The sequence below is a fragment of the Rhamphochromis sp. 'chilingali' genome (assembly GCF_963969265.1).
Source record: "Rhamphochromis sp. 'chilingali' genome assembly, chromosome: 17".
NCBI lineage: Eukaryota > Metazoa > Chordata > Actinopteri > Cichliformes > Cichlidae > Rhamphochromis > Rhamphochromis sp. 'chilingali'.
Genome location: NC_137944.1, coordinates 3,760,331 through 3,774,951, shown reverse-complemented (window position 1 = coordinate 3,774,951; position 14,621 = coordinate 3,760,331). Strand labels below are relative to the sequence as shown.

At 40.7% G+C, this 14,621-nt stretch overlaps 1 protein-coding gene and 1 long non-coding RNA gene across 2 annotated transcripts; one reads left to right on the top strand and one right to left on the bottom strand.

The window, feature by feature from the left end:
* Nucleotides 1-6,912: 6,912 nt before the first annotated feature.
* Nucleotides 6,913-9,933, top strand: ssr2 (signal sequence receptor, beta). Its single transcript, XM_080862468.1, has 6 exons — nucleotides 6,913-7,024; nucleotides 7,577-7,737; nucleotides 7,998-8,096; nucleotides 8,451-8,559; nucleotides 8,653-8,730; nucleotides 9,098-9,933. The coding sequence occupies exons 2-6, from the start codon at nucleotides 7,577-7,579 to the stop codon at nucleotides 9,206-9,208; spliced, it is 558 nt and encodes a 185-aa protein (XP_080718594.1). The 5' UTR covers nucleotides 6,913-7,024; the 3' UTR covers nucleotides 9,209-9,933.
* On the bottom strand, nucleotides 9,335-14,406 carry LOC308384115. Its single transcript, XR_013969266.1, has 2 exons — nucleotides 13,860-14,406; nucleotides 9,335-10,543 (listed from the first exon to the last, which is right to left on the bottom strand). It is a non-coding gene; the product is annotated as an uncharacterized lncRNA (long non-coding RNA).
* Nucleotides 14,407-14,621: the final 215 nt, after the last annotated feature.

Genomic DNA, 14,621 nt, shown 5'->3' with positions numbered 1-14,621 from the left:
CTTTTCCACATTTTGTCACATTACAGCCACAAACATGAATCAATGTTATTGGACTTCCACGTGAAAGACCAACACAAAGTGGTGCACACGTGAGAAGTGGAACGAAAATCAGACATGATTCCAAACATTTTTTACAAATAAATAACTGCAAAGTGGGGTGTGCGTAATTATTCAGCCCCCTGAGTCAATACTTTGTAGAACCAGCTTTTGCTGCAATTCCAGCTGCCAGTCTTTTAGGGTCTGTCTCTACCAGCTTTGCACATCTACAGACTGAAATCCTTGCCCATTCTTCTTTGTAAAACAGCTCCAGCTCAGTCAGATTAGATGGACAGCGTTTGTGAACAGCAGTTTTCAGATCTGGCCACAGATTCTCGATTGGATTTAGACACCAGACAGGTCAGGGATAAAGTTATTGAGAAATTTAAAGCAGGCTTAGGCTACAAAAAGATTTCCCAAAGATTTCAGCTCAGTGGCAAGTTTTTAGTAAGCCCAAAGGACGAGGTCTGGTCGCAGAGTAGTTGTTACGATCTCTGTGGAAAAGATTAGCGTCTGATCCAAGTCCACTCGCATCTGCCAATCCCTGGCGACCTTCAGCGGGCCCAGGTCCAGGGCGGAAGGGCTAGTCCTCGGCTTGTCCCCCTCCGGGACAAATGCTGATGAAAACTGACACTTCTCTTGGTTGAGCATCAATGGATTTTCTCTTGCACTCAGCTTTCTCGGCTAGACACCTGAGGACCTGATTGTGTCTCTATGTGTATCTGCCCTGAGTAAGGCTAGTCCTACAACCAACCAAGATGTGCTGGAGTGTTGCTGGGACTGTACACAGGGCTGTACACAGTGTGCGTGGACTTCCCCTGTGCAGAAGGCGACTACAAATGTTGTGCATACTAAATAAACAGAAAAAAAGATCCCTGTTGTCTTTGCTTAATGACTGGTTTCAGTCTTGACAATCCACATTGCGCCTTTCAACATGTTTGTGGGTAGGTTTGAATGCTCCAGGTGTAAGTGGAGCCCCTCAGCCTCTACTGCAGATGTGTCACGAGTCAATCTAGTAGTGGGTTATGGCACTTGGCCACAGGTGGCAGTAGTGGACTGAACTCCATTTGAGACTGCTCCAGCTGCTATGTGATAGTCAGTAGATCTTCTACAAATTGAAGATCATGTGCAAGTTTTGAAAATTAAATTAGCTTTAAAACAAACAAAAAAAAAAATTCTAACTCATCTCAACAATAAAAAAACAAAAACAAACCAACTGACACACTTGAGTCACCCACTTTCTTAAATCCACTCACTCTCTCGACTCAATCACACTGGCTCTGTTTATTACTAATCACTGTGTAACTGCTGCAGATGCTGCTGCAAGTGTTTGTTAAATTAATCACACTTAAACAGACTGTATATAAGGTGGTGTGGGAAGCCAGACCGGGTGCCCCCCTTCCGGCTCTTCTCTCTCCTATCTTGTCCCCTTTTGTCTTACTTCTCTCTATCACCTTTTCTATGCCTTTGAAGAAGTTAGGCTCTGTAAATACTAAAGAGGTAAGTATTATTTTTTCTCAGTTGCAGTGAACATATAGAAAGAAAATGTAGGAAACTAAACAGAAGAAAGAAGAAGAGAAAATTTTTAACATAAACCGGTGACACACTCCAGGGCCTGATCAACCCTGGCAGGGCCTCCTTGGATGAGGGTGTCTAGTGATAACGGCCGAAACACCTGATGAATCCAAAGTCCACAACTAAATTTAAAATGGTAATCTAGATCAATCTCTAATCCCTAAACCTAACCAAGGAAGGAAAGTGGCAGATTAGCCTGGGTAAAAGACCGAAAGTTGAGGCACACAATGGTGCGTGCTGCTGACAAAGTTTCTGGGCCGCCTTTCCTCATAACAGCCATCCCTCAAGAGTCTCTCCATCTAAAGCAATGCATTATCAGGGACTGTAACCTCTAGTCCTTTAACTGAATCAACTCTCTCCAGCCATGTTGATGAATTACCATTATGAGGCATTGTGAATTATAAAATGATAATTTCCAGAGAAAAGCTAACAGGATGTGACGTTACAACACTAGTGAAATATTCATGTGTCATATATTTGTTCAAGACCTATTTCTTTGTTATGGAAAAAAGTTATTAAGATCATGATGAACAACGGGAGAGCTGATTTCTATAACTTTATGTAAATAACTTGGCATTTCCCACTGATGCAGGCCAAAAATAAACAAATAATATCATTTCATTAGGTTCAAAGGTTTATTTGCAAGATGCACAAACAGACAACATTGAAAGTTACAAATACACTGTGCATGAAACAGGAATTCAAACGTGGTGCAGATCTGTGTGTCACAAGTTAACCTGGCTGTAGACTATGGCACTTGGCCACAGGTGGCGCTAGTTGACTCGACTCCATTTGAGTGCACACAAAGAAAACTGCAGGCTTTAGTTGTGAACAGCATGTGAGTTGCCCAGTGAGAGGATGCCAAAGTGTGTTCTCTGTAAAATCTACATTTGCCTCCCATATGTGTAGAAAACACAAACGTTTAGAAAACGTGATTTGTGGTTCAAACAAAGATACTCAGAGAGTCCAACCACAAGTGCCACCATACAGTAAGGTGCCAGTGTATCAGATACAGAAGACCCTGGTATGGATGGGTCTAATTTCAGTATGTTTTACATTAAAGCACAGGGACAGCATCTTCTGCCAACATCTACCATTCAAACCGTTGTTGAAGAAATACGAAATATACATGACTTGGGACAGATGTATACATTGAATAGACTAAGCTGATGAACAGAATCAACTTTTTGGGATTTACTTACCTGGCTCATTGAGCATGCAAGAAGGTGATACTCTTGGCTTGTTTAGTTTCATGTTCTGTTGCTTCCACACTAATACACTGACTAACACAACCATATAGGTTCAGCCAGTAAGACATTCAAACCCTTGTTATTAAAGGTTTTCATTAGTTTTTCTTGTTGTTGTTGATTTTTTTTAATTCTCAGGTTCCTCCTGCTTTGCTGCTGAGACATTCATGTTGAGCATTGACAAGAAGATTGTCAACAACCGTATCACAACCTCTGCCATCTGCCTAATGTTTGGCACTTAGGCTACGTCCACACGTACCCGGGTATTTTTGAAAACGCAGATTTTTCTATTCGTTTGCGCCTTTCGTCCACACGTAAACGGCGTTTTTGGTAACTGAAAACGGAGATTTTTAAAAACTCCTGCCAGGGTGGATATTTTCAAAAACTCAGTTTTTGCGTTTACCTGTGGACGAAGTAAACGAAGAAAACACAAGCTGTGTCCCAAAACACCGGCTGCATCCTTCGGAGGACCTTCGCGGTCTATGTGGGCAACATGTATATATTGGGGAAAAAAAGGTACATGCATATTTAGCATCTACAGGCAGGGGACAAGGTAGTTCTGGAAGCCTTTGGTGGCATCTTTGAGTGTTACAGGAAATGCTGATACGGTATCAGATAAGCATCTGCTATCATCTGATAATAGATGAAAGCAGAGTGGCTGGGAAGGAACATCTTGATGCGAATATTGACACTGAATTATCACCAGATTCTGTTGGCATGGTAGCACAGCAGAGCCCAAGTGATGATACAAAAATGAGAACATTTTCAAATGAATGAATTACATAAAGGTTTGACAAATAGAATCCAAAGGCAAACTGATGAATGCCTGCATTTATTTTTGATTCATGTATAAAGTATAACCAAAAATCATTTACAGCCTTTGAAGTCCTAGGATTAGAAATGCAAGTTTTGGGAGTATTGGCAGCCTCGCTTCTGTCAGTCTGCCCCAGGGCAGCTGTAGCTACAACTGTAGCTGCCTCCACCAGTGTGTGAATGTGAGAGTGAATGAATAATTGCATTGTAAAGCGCTTTGGGTGCCTTGAAAAGCGCTATATAAATCCAATCCATTATTTCATTTTTCATTTCTATATGCAAATATAATGTAATGCATGTATTCACGGAGGGTCTTGTCTGTGAGCATTGTGTTGTTTGTGTTGCGTTGTGATGTGTCATATCGTGTCGTGTTATATGTACCATACCATACCATACCAACTTTATTTCTAAAGCACTTTAACATAAAACCAGAGTTTCACAAAGTGCTGTACATGTTAATAGCATACGTAAAGAAAATTAAAATGAGATACGATAAAATAAATAGATACAATAAATTGAAACATGTTAAAACAAATTGAGTCAACCCCTCTAATCAATGCCAAAGGCTTCAGCGAATAAATATGTTTTAAGAAGACTTTTAAATTCAGAGAGAGAAGAGGCCTGCCTAACATGCAAGGGCAGATCATTCCACAACTTTGGAGCAGCTACAGCAAAAGCACGATCACCTTTAAGTTTATACTTAGTTTTCGGTACCTTAAGGAGTTGCTGATTGGCGGACCTAAGGGAACGGGCAGGTGTATATGGTTGTAGTAGCTCCGAGAGGTAGGGGGGGGCCAGGCCATTAAGAGATTTAAAAGCAAATAAGAGAATTTTAAAAACAATCCTAAAATGTACAGGTAGCCAGTGGAGTGAAATTAAAATAGGGGTAATGTGCTCAAACTTTTTTGTTCCAGTTAAAAGACGTGCTGCAGCATTTTGCACAACCTGCAGGCGCCTAATGGACGCATCACTAACCCCAAAATAAAGTGCGTTACAATAATCCAGCCTAGAAGTAACAAAGGCATGGATTACTGTCTCAAAATGCTGTTTCGATAAGATAGGCTTTATTTTGGCTAATTCCCTCAAATGAAAAAAGCTAGATCTTACAACAGCTCTGACCTGGCTTTCAAGTTTAAGATTTGCCTCTATTTTAACTCCCAGATTAGTGATGACTGGTTTAACATACTGTGCCAGTGAACCAAGATCTATAATAGTGGCCTCAGAAGCGCCACCAAAAACCATCACTTCTGTTTTCTGTTCATTAAAATGTAAAAAGTTCAAAGCCATCCAAGTCCTTATTTCATCAAGGCATCTGAGCAGCGGGTCTACTGAGAAGCCATTTATCTTTTTAAGTGGGAAATAAATCTGGGAGTCATCGGCGTAGCAGTGGAAAGAAATCCCATGTTTCCTGAAAATAGACCCAAGGGGTAGGAGATATAAAGAGAAAAGAAGCGGGCCTAAAACTGAACCCTGTGGAACCCCACATTGAAGAGAAGCAGTAGAGGATACAAACTCCCCTAGTTTCACAGAGAAAGTTCGCTCTGCCAAATAGGATCTGAGCCACTGCAGTGCGGTACTCCGCATACCCACCAACTGCTCTAAACGGGAAATTAAAATATTATGATCCACTGTATCAAAAGCAGCAGTTAAATCTAACAGCACAATAATAACACAGTCACCTGAGTCATTTGCCAAAAACACATCATTAAAAACTCTTAAAAGGGCAGATTCAGTACTATGTAAAGCTTTAAAACCAGATTGGAAAACTTCTAAAATACCGTGTTCTTCTAGGAAGGACATTAATTGCTTGTAAACTACCTTTTCAAGAATCTTTGAGATAAAAGGCAGTTTGGAAATAGGTCTGTAATTCGCAATAATATCAGGATCAAGAGCAGGTTTTTTGAGTAGAGGCTGAATCACTGCATGTTTGAGATTGACAGGTACAACACCAGAGGACAGACTACTATTTACAATGGATTGTACAGCTGATGCTATAGTGAGAAAAACCTCTTTGAAAAATCGAGGAGGGAGAGCATCATAAGGGGAACCTGAGGGCTTCATGTGAGCAACCAACTCCTGCAGGCAGAGCATGGAAACTGGCTCGAACCTGTCAAAGACAGCAGAACTAGGGACAGGGGTAGAAGGGTCGGGAACGGACTGGGAAGTCTGTGCTTTGACAGATAGCACTTTATCAATAAAAAAGTGTAGGAAGTTTTCACAAATTTCCTGAGAAGACTCGACAGAAGACTGTGGAGCATGAAGGACCATGTAAATAGTCTTAAATAAGACATGAGGCTTACGACAATTTGCCTGAATAATAGTAGCGAAATGTTTCCTCTTAGCATCTTTTACAGTTTTCTGGTAAGAATTCCAGTAATCTTGTAACATTTGGTATGACACCTGAAGTTGATCCTTCTTCCATTTACGTTCAGCTCTCCTGCACTTTCTTCTGGCAGCCCGGGTGTCTTCATTCAGCCAGGGTTCAGATTTGGCTTTAACTTGCTTAAGCTTAAAGGGGGCCACTGAATCTAAAGCAGTTTGGCAGACAGAATAAAACCACGTACTCAGCTCTTCTGTATCATTGCATATGAAATCAGGAAGGCCGCCGTTCTGATTAAAAACAATAGAAAACTGTCCAGCAGAGAAAGGGTTAAAAATACGACAGCTCCTAGCAGCAACAGGAGGAAGATTAACTTTAGTACAAGGAAGGAAAACCTCAAACAGGACAGGCCTATGGTCTGACCATACAACATCACAAACCTCTAAGTTAGAGACAGGTAAATTGTGAGTTAAAACAAGATCCAACGTGTGCCCATATTTTTGTGTAGGCACAGACACAGGTTGCACAAGATCAAAAGAGTCAATAAGATTTAAAAAGTCCTTTGCCATTGGCTTGTCAGGGCAGCACACATGAATATTGAAGTCCCCAATAATAAGAACATGATCATGTAGTGCCGACGTAGGACAGTTTTCCAATCTCATTGTACTATTGTACTATGTATGACTGTGCAATGACAATAAAGAGTTATCTTATTAAGATCAGAGAACCTGCAGTGAGAATTTTATTCTCAATGAATTATATTTTGTACATAAACCGTTTTATATGTATGAAAATTCAACTGATCAACAAGTACTTTTACAGGGCCGGAACAGGCAGTCCAGCTACTTCTGCATAATGAGCTACGTTCTTTTCGAATGACTCCTATCTCCCTCCCGAACACCAGGGGCGCTGCAGTTTGCAGGCTTCTTTAACTCCCCCTCGGTACACGTCATGTAAAAACAGGCTTTAAGCTTCTGAGCATGCGCTTGACTAGCTCCTTTACTTTCTGCCATTTGAAGAGAACTAGAGGAAGGTAAAAAATCTCTTCCTGTTTTTCTTTTAAAGCTTCAGAGTCATAATTTACTAATGTTCTATTTTAGGAACGGACATATTGTTAATATACAGCGAATTTATGAAACGCCTGTTAGACATAAAGCGTTGTTACTTACTATAATTTTCTTACTAACGCAAATGAAGATGTGACTCCTTTGGTCCACGTAAGCGTCTGCACCGGTTAGTGTTGAGCAGTCTGACTTGAAGCCGGACACTTCATTAGTAACATATCGTAACAGCCTTTTAAAATTACCTCCCAGTCGCGATTTTTCTTTCGTCTTTTGAAAGTCAAACCTAAGATAAATAGGAAGTAGTCTCCGTTTAAAGACTGACTGCAGATTGTTTTCCCCTTTCTTTTTTGTTGTTTATGCTAAATTTAGTTGGATACCTGGACACTACCGCATATTGTTTTATTTCAAAACCAGCCTGGACTCCTGGCTATAGTTTCACCATACTTTGTAGTCCATCGTATTCTCCTCCTAACTCCAGTTAATTTCCCTTTTTTGTTTTGTTGTTTGTTTGTTTTGACCAGATGACCAGGATGCTGCACGTGTTTGTAATCCTTTCTCTGCTGGCTCTGGGCTCAGGAGAAGAGGGCGCCCGTTTGTTGGCCTCCAAATCCCTCCTGAACCGCTATGCTGTGGAGGGCCGCGACCTGACCCTGCAGTACAGCATCTACAACGTGGGCTCCAGGTCAGATATCTGGACAGCTGCTGTAAATCAGATAACTGTACAAATGAATACACACAGAAAACCAAACGACACAGAATTATTTTATTCAGTTGTTTCTTAACAAACTGCTGTTTAATAATCACTTTATCAGTACGTTTGAACATTATCAAGACGTTTTCAGAATTGTTGAAATGTGAACTGCTTGAGAGCTTGTCAAGACCTGATAAAATGTTTAGTGCATACTGTGTGACTAAATGTCATCCTCTGGTTTGTCTCCGCAGTGCAGCTCTAGAGGTGGAGCTATCCGATGATTCTTTTCCTCCTGAAGATTTTGGAATTGTTTCCGGAATGCTGAATGTGAAATGGGACAGGATTGCACCGTATCCTTGCAGTAACATGACTTCTCACTGGCACTATCAAACTTGAGCTATTTTTGACGCATTAATTGTGGCTTAATGGGAGTTTGATCTTAAATTCTTGATCAAACGTAAGTTACTGGGTGTCTGTATGGCAGCCTATGTTTTGCACCACAGTTATTTCATCTTACACAGTAGGACCAAATACTGAAATGATAGCTTTTCAGGCCGCTGAACCTAAAGAAGTATTCACTCTTCATGGTTCATAAGACGGAGGCCTTAAATCAAATTCCTGCATTCCTGGTTCATTAAGTTGGTTTAAATAACCATAGATGGGCTCTTTCTCCAAGTCATCATTCTTAACTCTGAAACTTTTAGAGCCAGCAACGTCTCTCACACAGTGGTGTTGCGCCCCTTGAAGGCTGGATACTTTAATTTTACCTCTGCTACCGTCAGCTACCTGGTTCAGGAGGGAGGACAAGTTGTGGTAAAAGCAGTTAAAGTCCTTAGTGAGTCAAAGCATTTACAGTCCATAGTGATGTGTTGGAAGCTAAAGTGTCCCCTCCTTCCCTTCCTGCAGGTTGGCTACTCCAGTGCTCCTGGACAGGGAGGAATCTTGGCTCAGCGAGAGTTTGACCGGCGCTTCTCTCCACACTATGTAAGTGTTAAAAACAGATTGAGGCTCGCTCATTATGGCACCTGAGTCCACTGGCCTATGCTGATCAAAGTAAATTGAGGCTGGTGGAATTTTGTAAACCTCTAAGGATCTTTATTGGGTTGTTAATTTCAGCTAAAATTGGAATTTACTGTATCTATACTGACAAATTTTTGCATATAGCACAAGAAGTACTTTTTAGTACGAGTAGTGCATGTTGATAAACTAAATTAAAGTCTCCACAACAACAGAGTTCCTTGATACCACTGTTCACATAGTGTCTCGATTCATGGCTGATAGACTGAAGTTTTTGCATTTGCCAGAACAGTCCTCTAACACTTCACTCACTGCTCCGTGTGTCTGTCTTTAGTTGGACTGGGCTGCATTTGGTGTGATGACGCTACCCTCCATCGGCATCCCTCTGCTTCTCTGGTACTCCAGCAAGAGGAAATACGATTCGCCCAAGAGCAAGAAGAACTGAAACATCTTTGCTCTTTTCAAGAATGGGGTTGGGGATGGGAAGGGAAATAAAAGGGTTTTGTAAAAAAAACATTGCCCATACTTGGGGTGAAAACGAAAACTTGGTGACCAATGGACTTGATTGTGGTTTGATCGAACAGAATATTTAAGAGAACTTTGGAGCAAGAAGTAGAAGGTGAAAATCACGTGGCATCTCTTTATCTGCAAATAGTTCATGTGACGAAACAATTACATTATGCTGTTTTCCATCACAACTAGTGAGATGATCTGAGTAACAGGACCTGCCAGGTGTCTTTCATGACCCTTTTTGGGAGGAAACCGTGGGTTCTATTGTGGAGGGCTTGAGAGTAAGGCTGGTTGGCTACCGGTTTAATCATTCACAAGTTAGCTAAGTAATAATCTCTGTCAGATATTGCCTTCAGTAACATGAAATTCACCAAATAGACTAAGATGAAAAAGAGCAATTCAGGAGTCAGCCTAAAGGAGACGACACAAACATCATTGAATGATGTGCCCATGCTCCATTCCCTCCATTGCTGTAATTGCACTGCAACTCATGAGTCTGGTGAATCCTTCAGCACACATGTTCTAAACTCCTACAATGGGAACTGGCTAATGGGGGTTACTACTGTAAACAGCTGCTTGTATTTGCAGTGTGTGTTTCTAATGAGCTGATATGACATTTGGAGCCCGTTGTTTAAGTTCAAAATAAATGAAAACAAGGTACATGTTTTGTTTTTTTAAAGCTGAGCCTGATTCATTTCTGGGGGTTTGCATTCCCTATTTCCAGTTTATATCATTCCCATAAATAAAAACTTAAGGTTATTTTTCTTTCTGTTGCATTCTGTTTTGTTACATCAAGCAAATATATAACAGGAAAAAAAATGAAAGTACAATTTTAAATGTCAAAATTTAAGAGCAGATATTTCAATACTGGATAGATGTATTATAAAACGTTATTGCACATAGTTTAAAAAGATGTCAAATATCCAATCTTGTGGCAGTGGAAGTAACCCACTGCCTTTGCAGAAAATGGTGCAGAGTGTAGTCAGGATTATGAAACATTTTGCTGCACATGCTGAAGTCCAGGGCTCGGCTGGTCATCTGGCATACCGGGCATTTTCCTGGTGGGCCAAGACACTTGGGTCGATGGACCAGCCTAAAAAGGTGGAGCTGAAAAACTGAGAGAAAACAATAAAAGCAGATCCAGCAAAATGTGTCAGATTAACGACACGTTAGCTATCAGGGCTGCTGCACTGTGAACAGTAGTACCAGCAACAGCCAGTAACAACTTGTAATCAGGCCTCACAGTCACAGGGGGCTGCTGCTGCACCATCTGTGGAAGAGAGGAAGATGAAAATAGATGGAGGGACATAATTAGGAAGGGAAAGATTCAAGGCTTCAGTAAAATGAATGGCTGCTTTGACCATGAGCCACTGCTGATAGCCAGAGTGTACAGTTAGGTCCAGATATATTTGGACACAGACACCAAGTTTAGGTTGTTGTTGTTTTTACCTGTTTACTGAAACATATTGTAAGTATAGTTATATAATGGACATTGACATAACGTGTAGACTCTCAGCTTAATTTGAGGGTATCTACATTCATATTAGATGAGGGGTTTAGGAGTTTCAGCTGTGCCACCCTCTTTTTAAATGGACCAAAAGTAATTGGACAGTTGTCTTACAGGCTATTTCATGGGCAGTTGTGGGCAATTCCTTCGTTATGTTATTATCAGTTAAGCAGATAAAAGGCTTGAGTTGATCTGAGGTGTGGTGCTTGCATTTGGAAGGCTTTGCTGACAGAATCTGTGATAGACTGTCAACAGCAGTCAAAAGAACCTCTCCACGCGAGTGAAGAGGTAAACTCCCAAAACAGAAAAAAATCAATCCAAGAAAATTGCTACAATAGTAGAAGTGGCAAAATCTAAAGTTTGGAAAGAAAAAAAAAGAAAGCACTGGTGAACTCGGCAATGCAAAAAGACCTGGACGTCCACAGAAGACAACAGCGGTGGATGATCACAGAATCATTTCCATGGTGAAGAGAAAACCCTTCACAACAGCCAACCAAGTGAACAACACTCTCCAGGAGGTAGGCATATCAATATCCAAGTCTACCATAAAGAGAAGACTGCATGAAAGGTATTACAGGGCTTACTTTCATGCAGGTTCACTGCAAGGTGCAAGCCACTCATAAGCCTCAGTCTTATGAGTGGTTTATGAGTATCACAGCACTGTAAGATTGCGAAAGATGTACCCTTAGGCCCCCTCCTCGATTCAGAGATGGTCTTTCCCTTTTCACGTAAATGGCCTCCTTGACTCTGCGCTCAAACCAGCGTTCCTCCCGGTCCAGTGTGTGTGCATCCTCATCCTTGAAAGAGTGTCCACTGGCCTGTAGGTGTGAATAGACTGCGGAGTCCTGGCCTGCCAAGGTAGCTCTCCTGTGCTGTGCCATCCGCTTTGCCAGTGGTTGCTTGGTTTCCCCAATGTATAAATCCTGGCACTTAACAGTGTACTATATTATTCTGTTTGTGTCGGGGGATCCGATCCTTGGGGTGGACCAGTTTTTGGTGCAGTGTGTTTTGGGGTTTAAAAGCCACAGAGACTCGGTATTTAGAAAAAATGCATCTCAACTGGACCGGGTAGGATAACAAAGCCCTCTTTTCCACTTTTCCATGTACAATTTGGCCACGATAGGTGAAACTGGTGAACCCATGGCACACCCATATTTCTGCCTATAGTGCTGACCCTTGTATTTGAAATAGGAGGAATTAAAACACAGTTCCAAAAGCAACTTGGAACTTGGAACTTGGTCGATGCTGAGAGTGGTCCTGTTGCTGAGGTTGGGGGTCATCCTGTAATCTCTTACGAACTACCTCCAACACGTCCGTGACTGGGATGCGAGTGAAGAGAGATGTAACATCGTACAAGACCATTGTTTCATCTGCCTCCATAATGACATCTCCAGAGGTGGGACCAAGTCATTGTTTTGCAAGTCTCAAGTAAGTCTCAAGTCTTTATCCTCAAGTCTCAAGTCAAGTCTCAAGTAATGTCAGGCAAGTCAGAGTCGAGTCTCAAGTCACTGGTGTAAAAGTCCGAGTCAAGTCACAAGTCTGAAATTTTGAATTTCAAGTCCTTTCGAGTCTTTAAAAAAAAAAGAAAAGAAAAAAGTATGTTGCAGTTATGCTAAATGTAAATATTAGACCATGTAATTTTTAAATCTGTGTTTTTCTCAACACATGACAAAATAGTGAACTTAGAAAATATACACAAATTGTGAAATTGCACCTCTTTAAACTGCAGCTCAATTAAACCTAGCTCCAAGAATAATTTTCACCGACAGTTCTGAGATAAGCTGCATGTTATTCTTGGATGCGGTTGTAGGACCGGTGTTGTGCCAAAAAGTGATTGTCTGCCAAAAACTGATTTCCGGTATTTGCCAAAAAGCGATTGCTCATATTTAAAGTGCTATAAGTAACTTGTTGGGCTATAATATGTTAAACATATGTCAAATGCATCCCTTATGGATGACATAAAGTCATCTTGAGCCACAAACAACATTCGTGTAGCAAGATACAAGCCGCAATCAGTTTTTGGCAGCGACTTTTATATAACCTTTATTTATGCAGTAAAAAAAATCTCATTAACATTAAAAATGTCTTTTGTAAGAGTAAGTTGGCCAAGAGCACAGCAGAAATGGCAGCAAATATTACAATATTTCCGTAAAAATATTTTAAGTGGGGATAAAGGACCGGATTGGTTATAATGTAAGTACAAGTTGTAAAGATACTTAAAAAACAGATAATTTTTTAATTCTTTATGTAACCCCTTTGTATCCCCTGTTCACCGAAGTCTATTTACGAACATACGTAAAGATATTACACATAAAAAATACACAGAAACACTGGAAATCACTTTTTGGCAGACAATCACTTTTTGGCACAACACCGGCTTTAAAATCGCATGACAAAAATATCATATACATTAAAAAAACTGCATCACCAACGTAGCCTGGACAACATTTGCTAGTTAGATGAAGTCAGCTATCTCATCGTAGCATATTTATATGCATATTTATAATCATACGGTTCTTGGAGTGAGTGCATACACTCGTGAAGTTTAGTAACTTCCGGTCACTGCAACAAGCCCAGGTACAGTTTACCGACGGATGGGTACAGGACCTTGAAATGCACCGTGTAGAAAGTAAAGACCATCGTACGTATCATAAGTTTACCAGTCTCACAAATCGTCGTCATAAATACACATTCGTTAACCGTTTATTAATATAACCTTTGAGCTTAACGGTAATTAATTAGTAGTGGAAATAATTTCTGGTACGCCTTACAGAAATGTAGCAGTGACAATAATATTGTATGCTGTAATCGCACTGGACAATTAGTGATACAAAAAACCTGTTTTATCCTGTGAATAAAAGTATATGTTTTTGTCAATGTACCATAATAACAGAAGCGAAACGCAATATTGTGTCAGGACAATTTACTATTTATGCACAATAAATAAAGGAGCATAGCGCGACAATTTCTGTTCAGCGCCAGACTTGCTTGTAACCTATATCACCAATTATGTTATGAAAATGACGCATTAACTACAACAGCAGACTGACCTTTGTGGAAATGCTTGGAGCAGACTAACCTGTGAGCTGGAGTGTTCTGGGACGTTATATTTGCTCTTTGAATGGCTGCAATCCAGGCCACCCGTCGCGTCTTTGTTACTTCGGAAACATGGCTCGAACAATTTCTCTTCAACGACGTAATCCGATAACAACCAATCTCTTTACCCGTCGGCTTCCCGTGGCTGTCATGCGACCGGCTATTGTAGTTAATAATACAACAGCTTCTTGACATTTTTGTGTTTCTTTTTATCTCTGTGTAACTGATTTTAATTGAAAGCCTGCGTGCGCTAGTACCGCTTGCCACGAGTTCCCAGAATCCTTTGCGGTTCTACCCGTGAATGACGTCACATTTTCAATCTCTATATAATATGCATGTTAAATTTTATATTTGGGGTAAAATATCAAGTCTTTTCAAGTAAACCGGTTCAAGTCCAATTCAAGTCCCAAGTCATTGGTGTAAAAGTCAAAGTCAAGTCACAAGTCTTAGAACATTTTTTCAAGTCAAGTCTAAAGTCATAAAATTAATGACTCGAGTCTGACTCGAGTCCAAGTCATGTGACTCGAGTCCACACCTCTGGACATCTCTCACCTTCTCAACAAAATCCAAGGTGTTCTGGATGTGGTGTTCAGGGCTGCCTACCAGCGGGTTGAGGATCGAAGCCAGAAACTTAGAGATGTTATAGGTGACTGAGTTGATCATACAGACAATCAGTCTTAAAGGTCCACCCTGTTTATGTATCTTCGGTAAACCACACAGACTTGATGTAGATTCGTCTGGTTAT

What these genes read in the sequence shown, in the direction of transcription:
- ssr2 (XM_080862468.1), top strand. Translation starts at nt 7,577, where the DNA reads ATGACCAGGATGCTGCACGTGTTTGTAATCCTTTCTCTGCTGGCTCTG. An exon ending in AGGAGGGAGGACAAGTTGTG is followed by an intron (nt 8,560 to 8,652) that starts GTAAAAGCAGTT and finishes CCCTTCCTGCAG; the next exon opens with GTTGGCTACTCCAGTGCTCC. An exon ending in GGCGCTTCTCTCCACACTAT is followed by an intron (nt 8,731 to 9,097) that starts GTAAGTGTTAAA and finishes GTCTGTCTTTAG; the next exon opens with TTGGACTGGGCTGCATTTGG.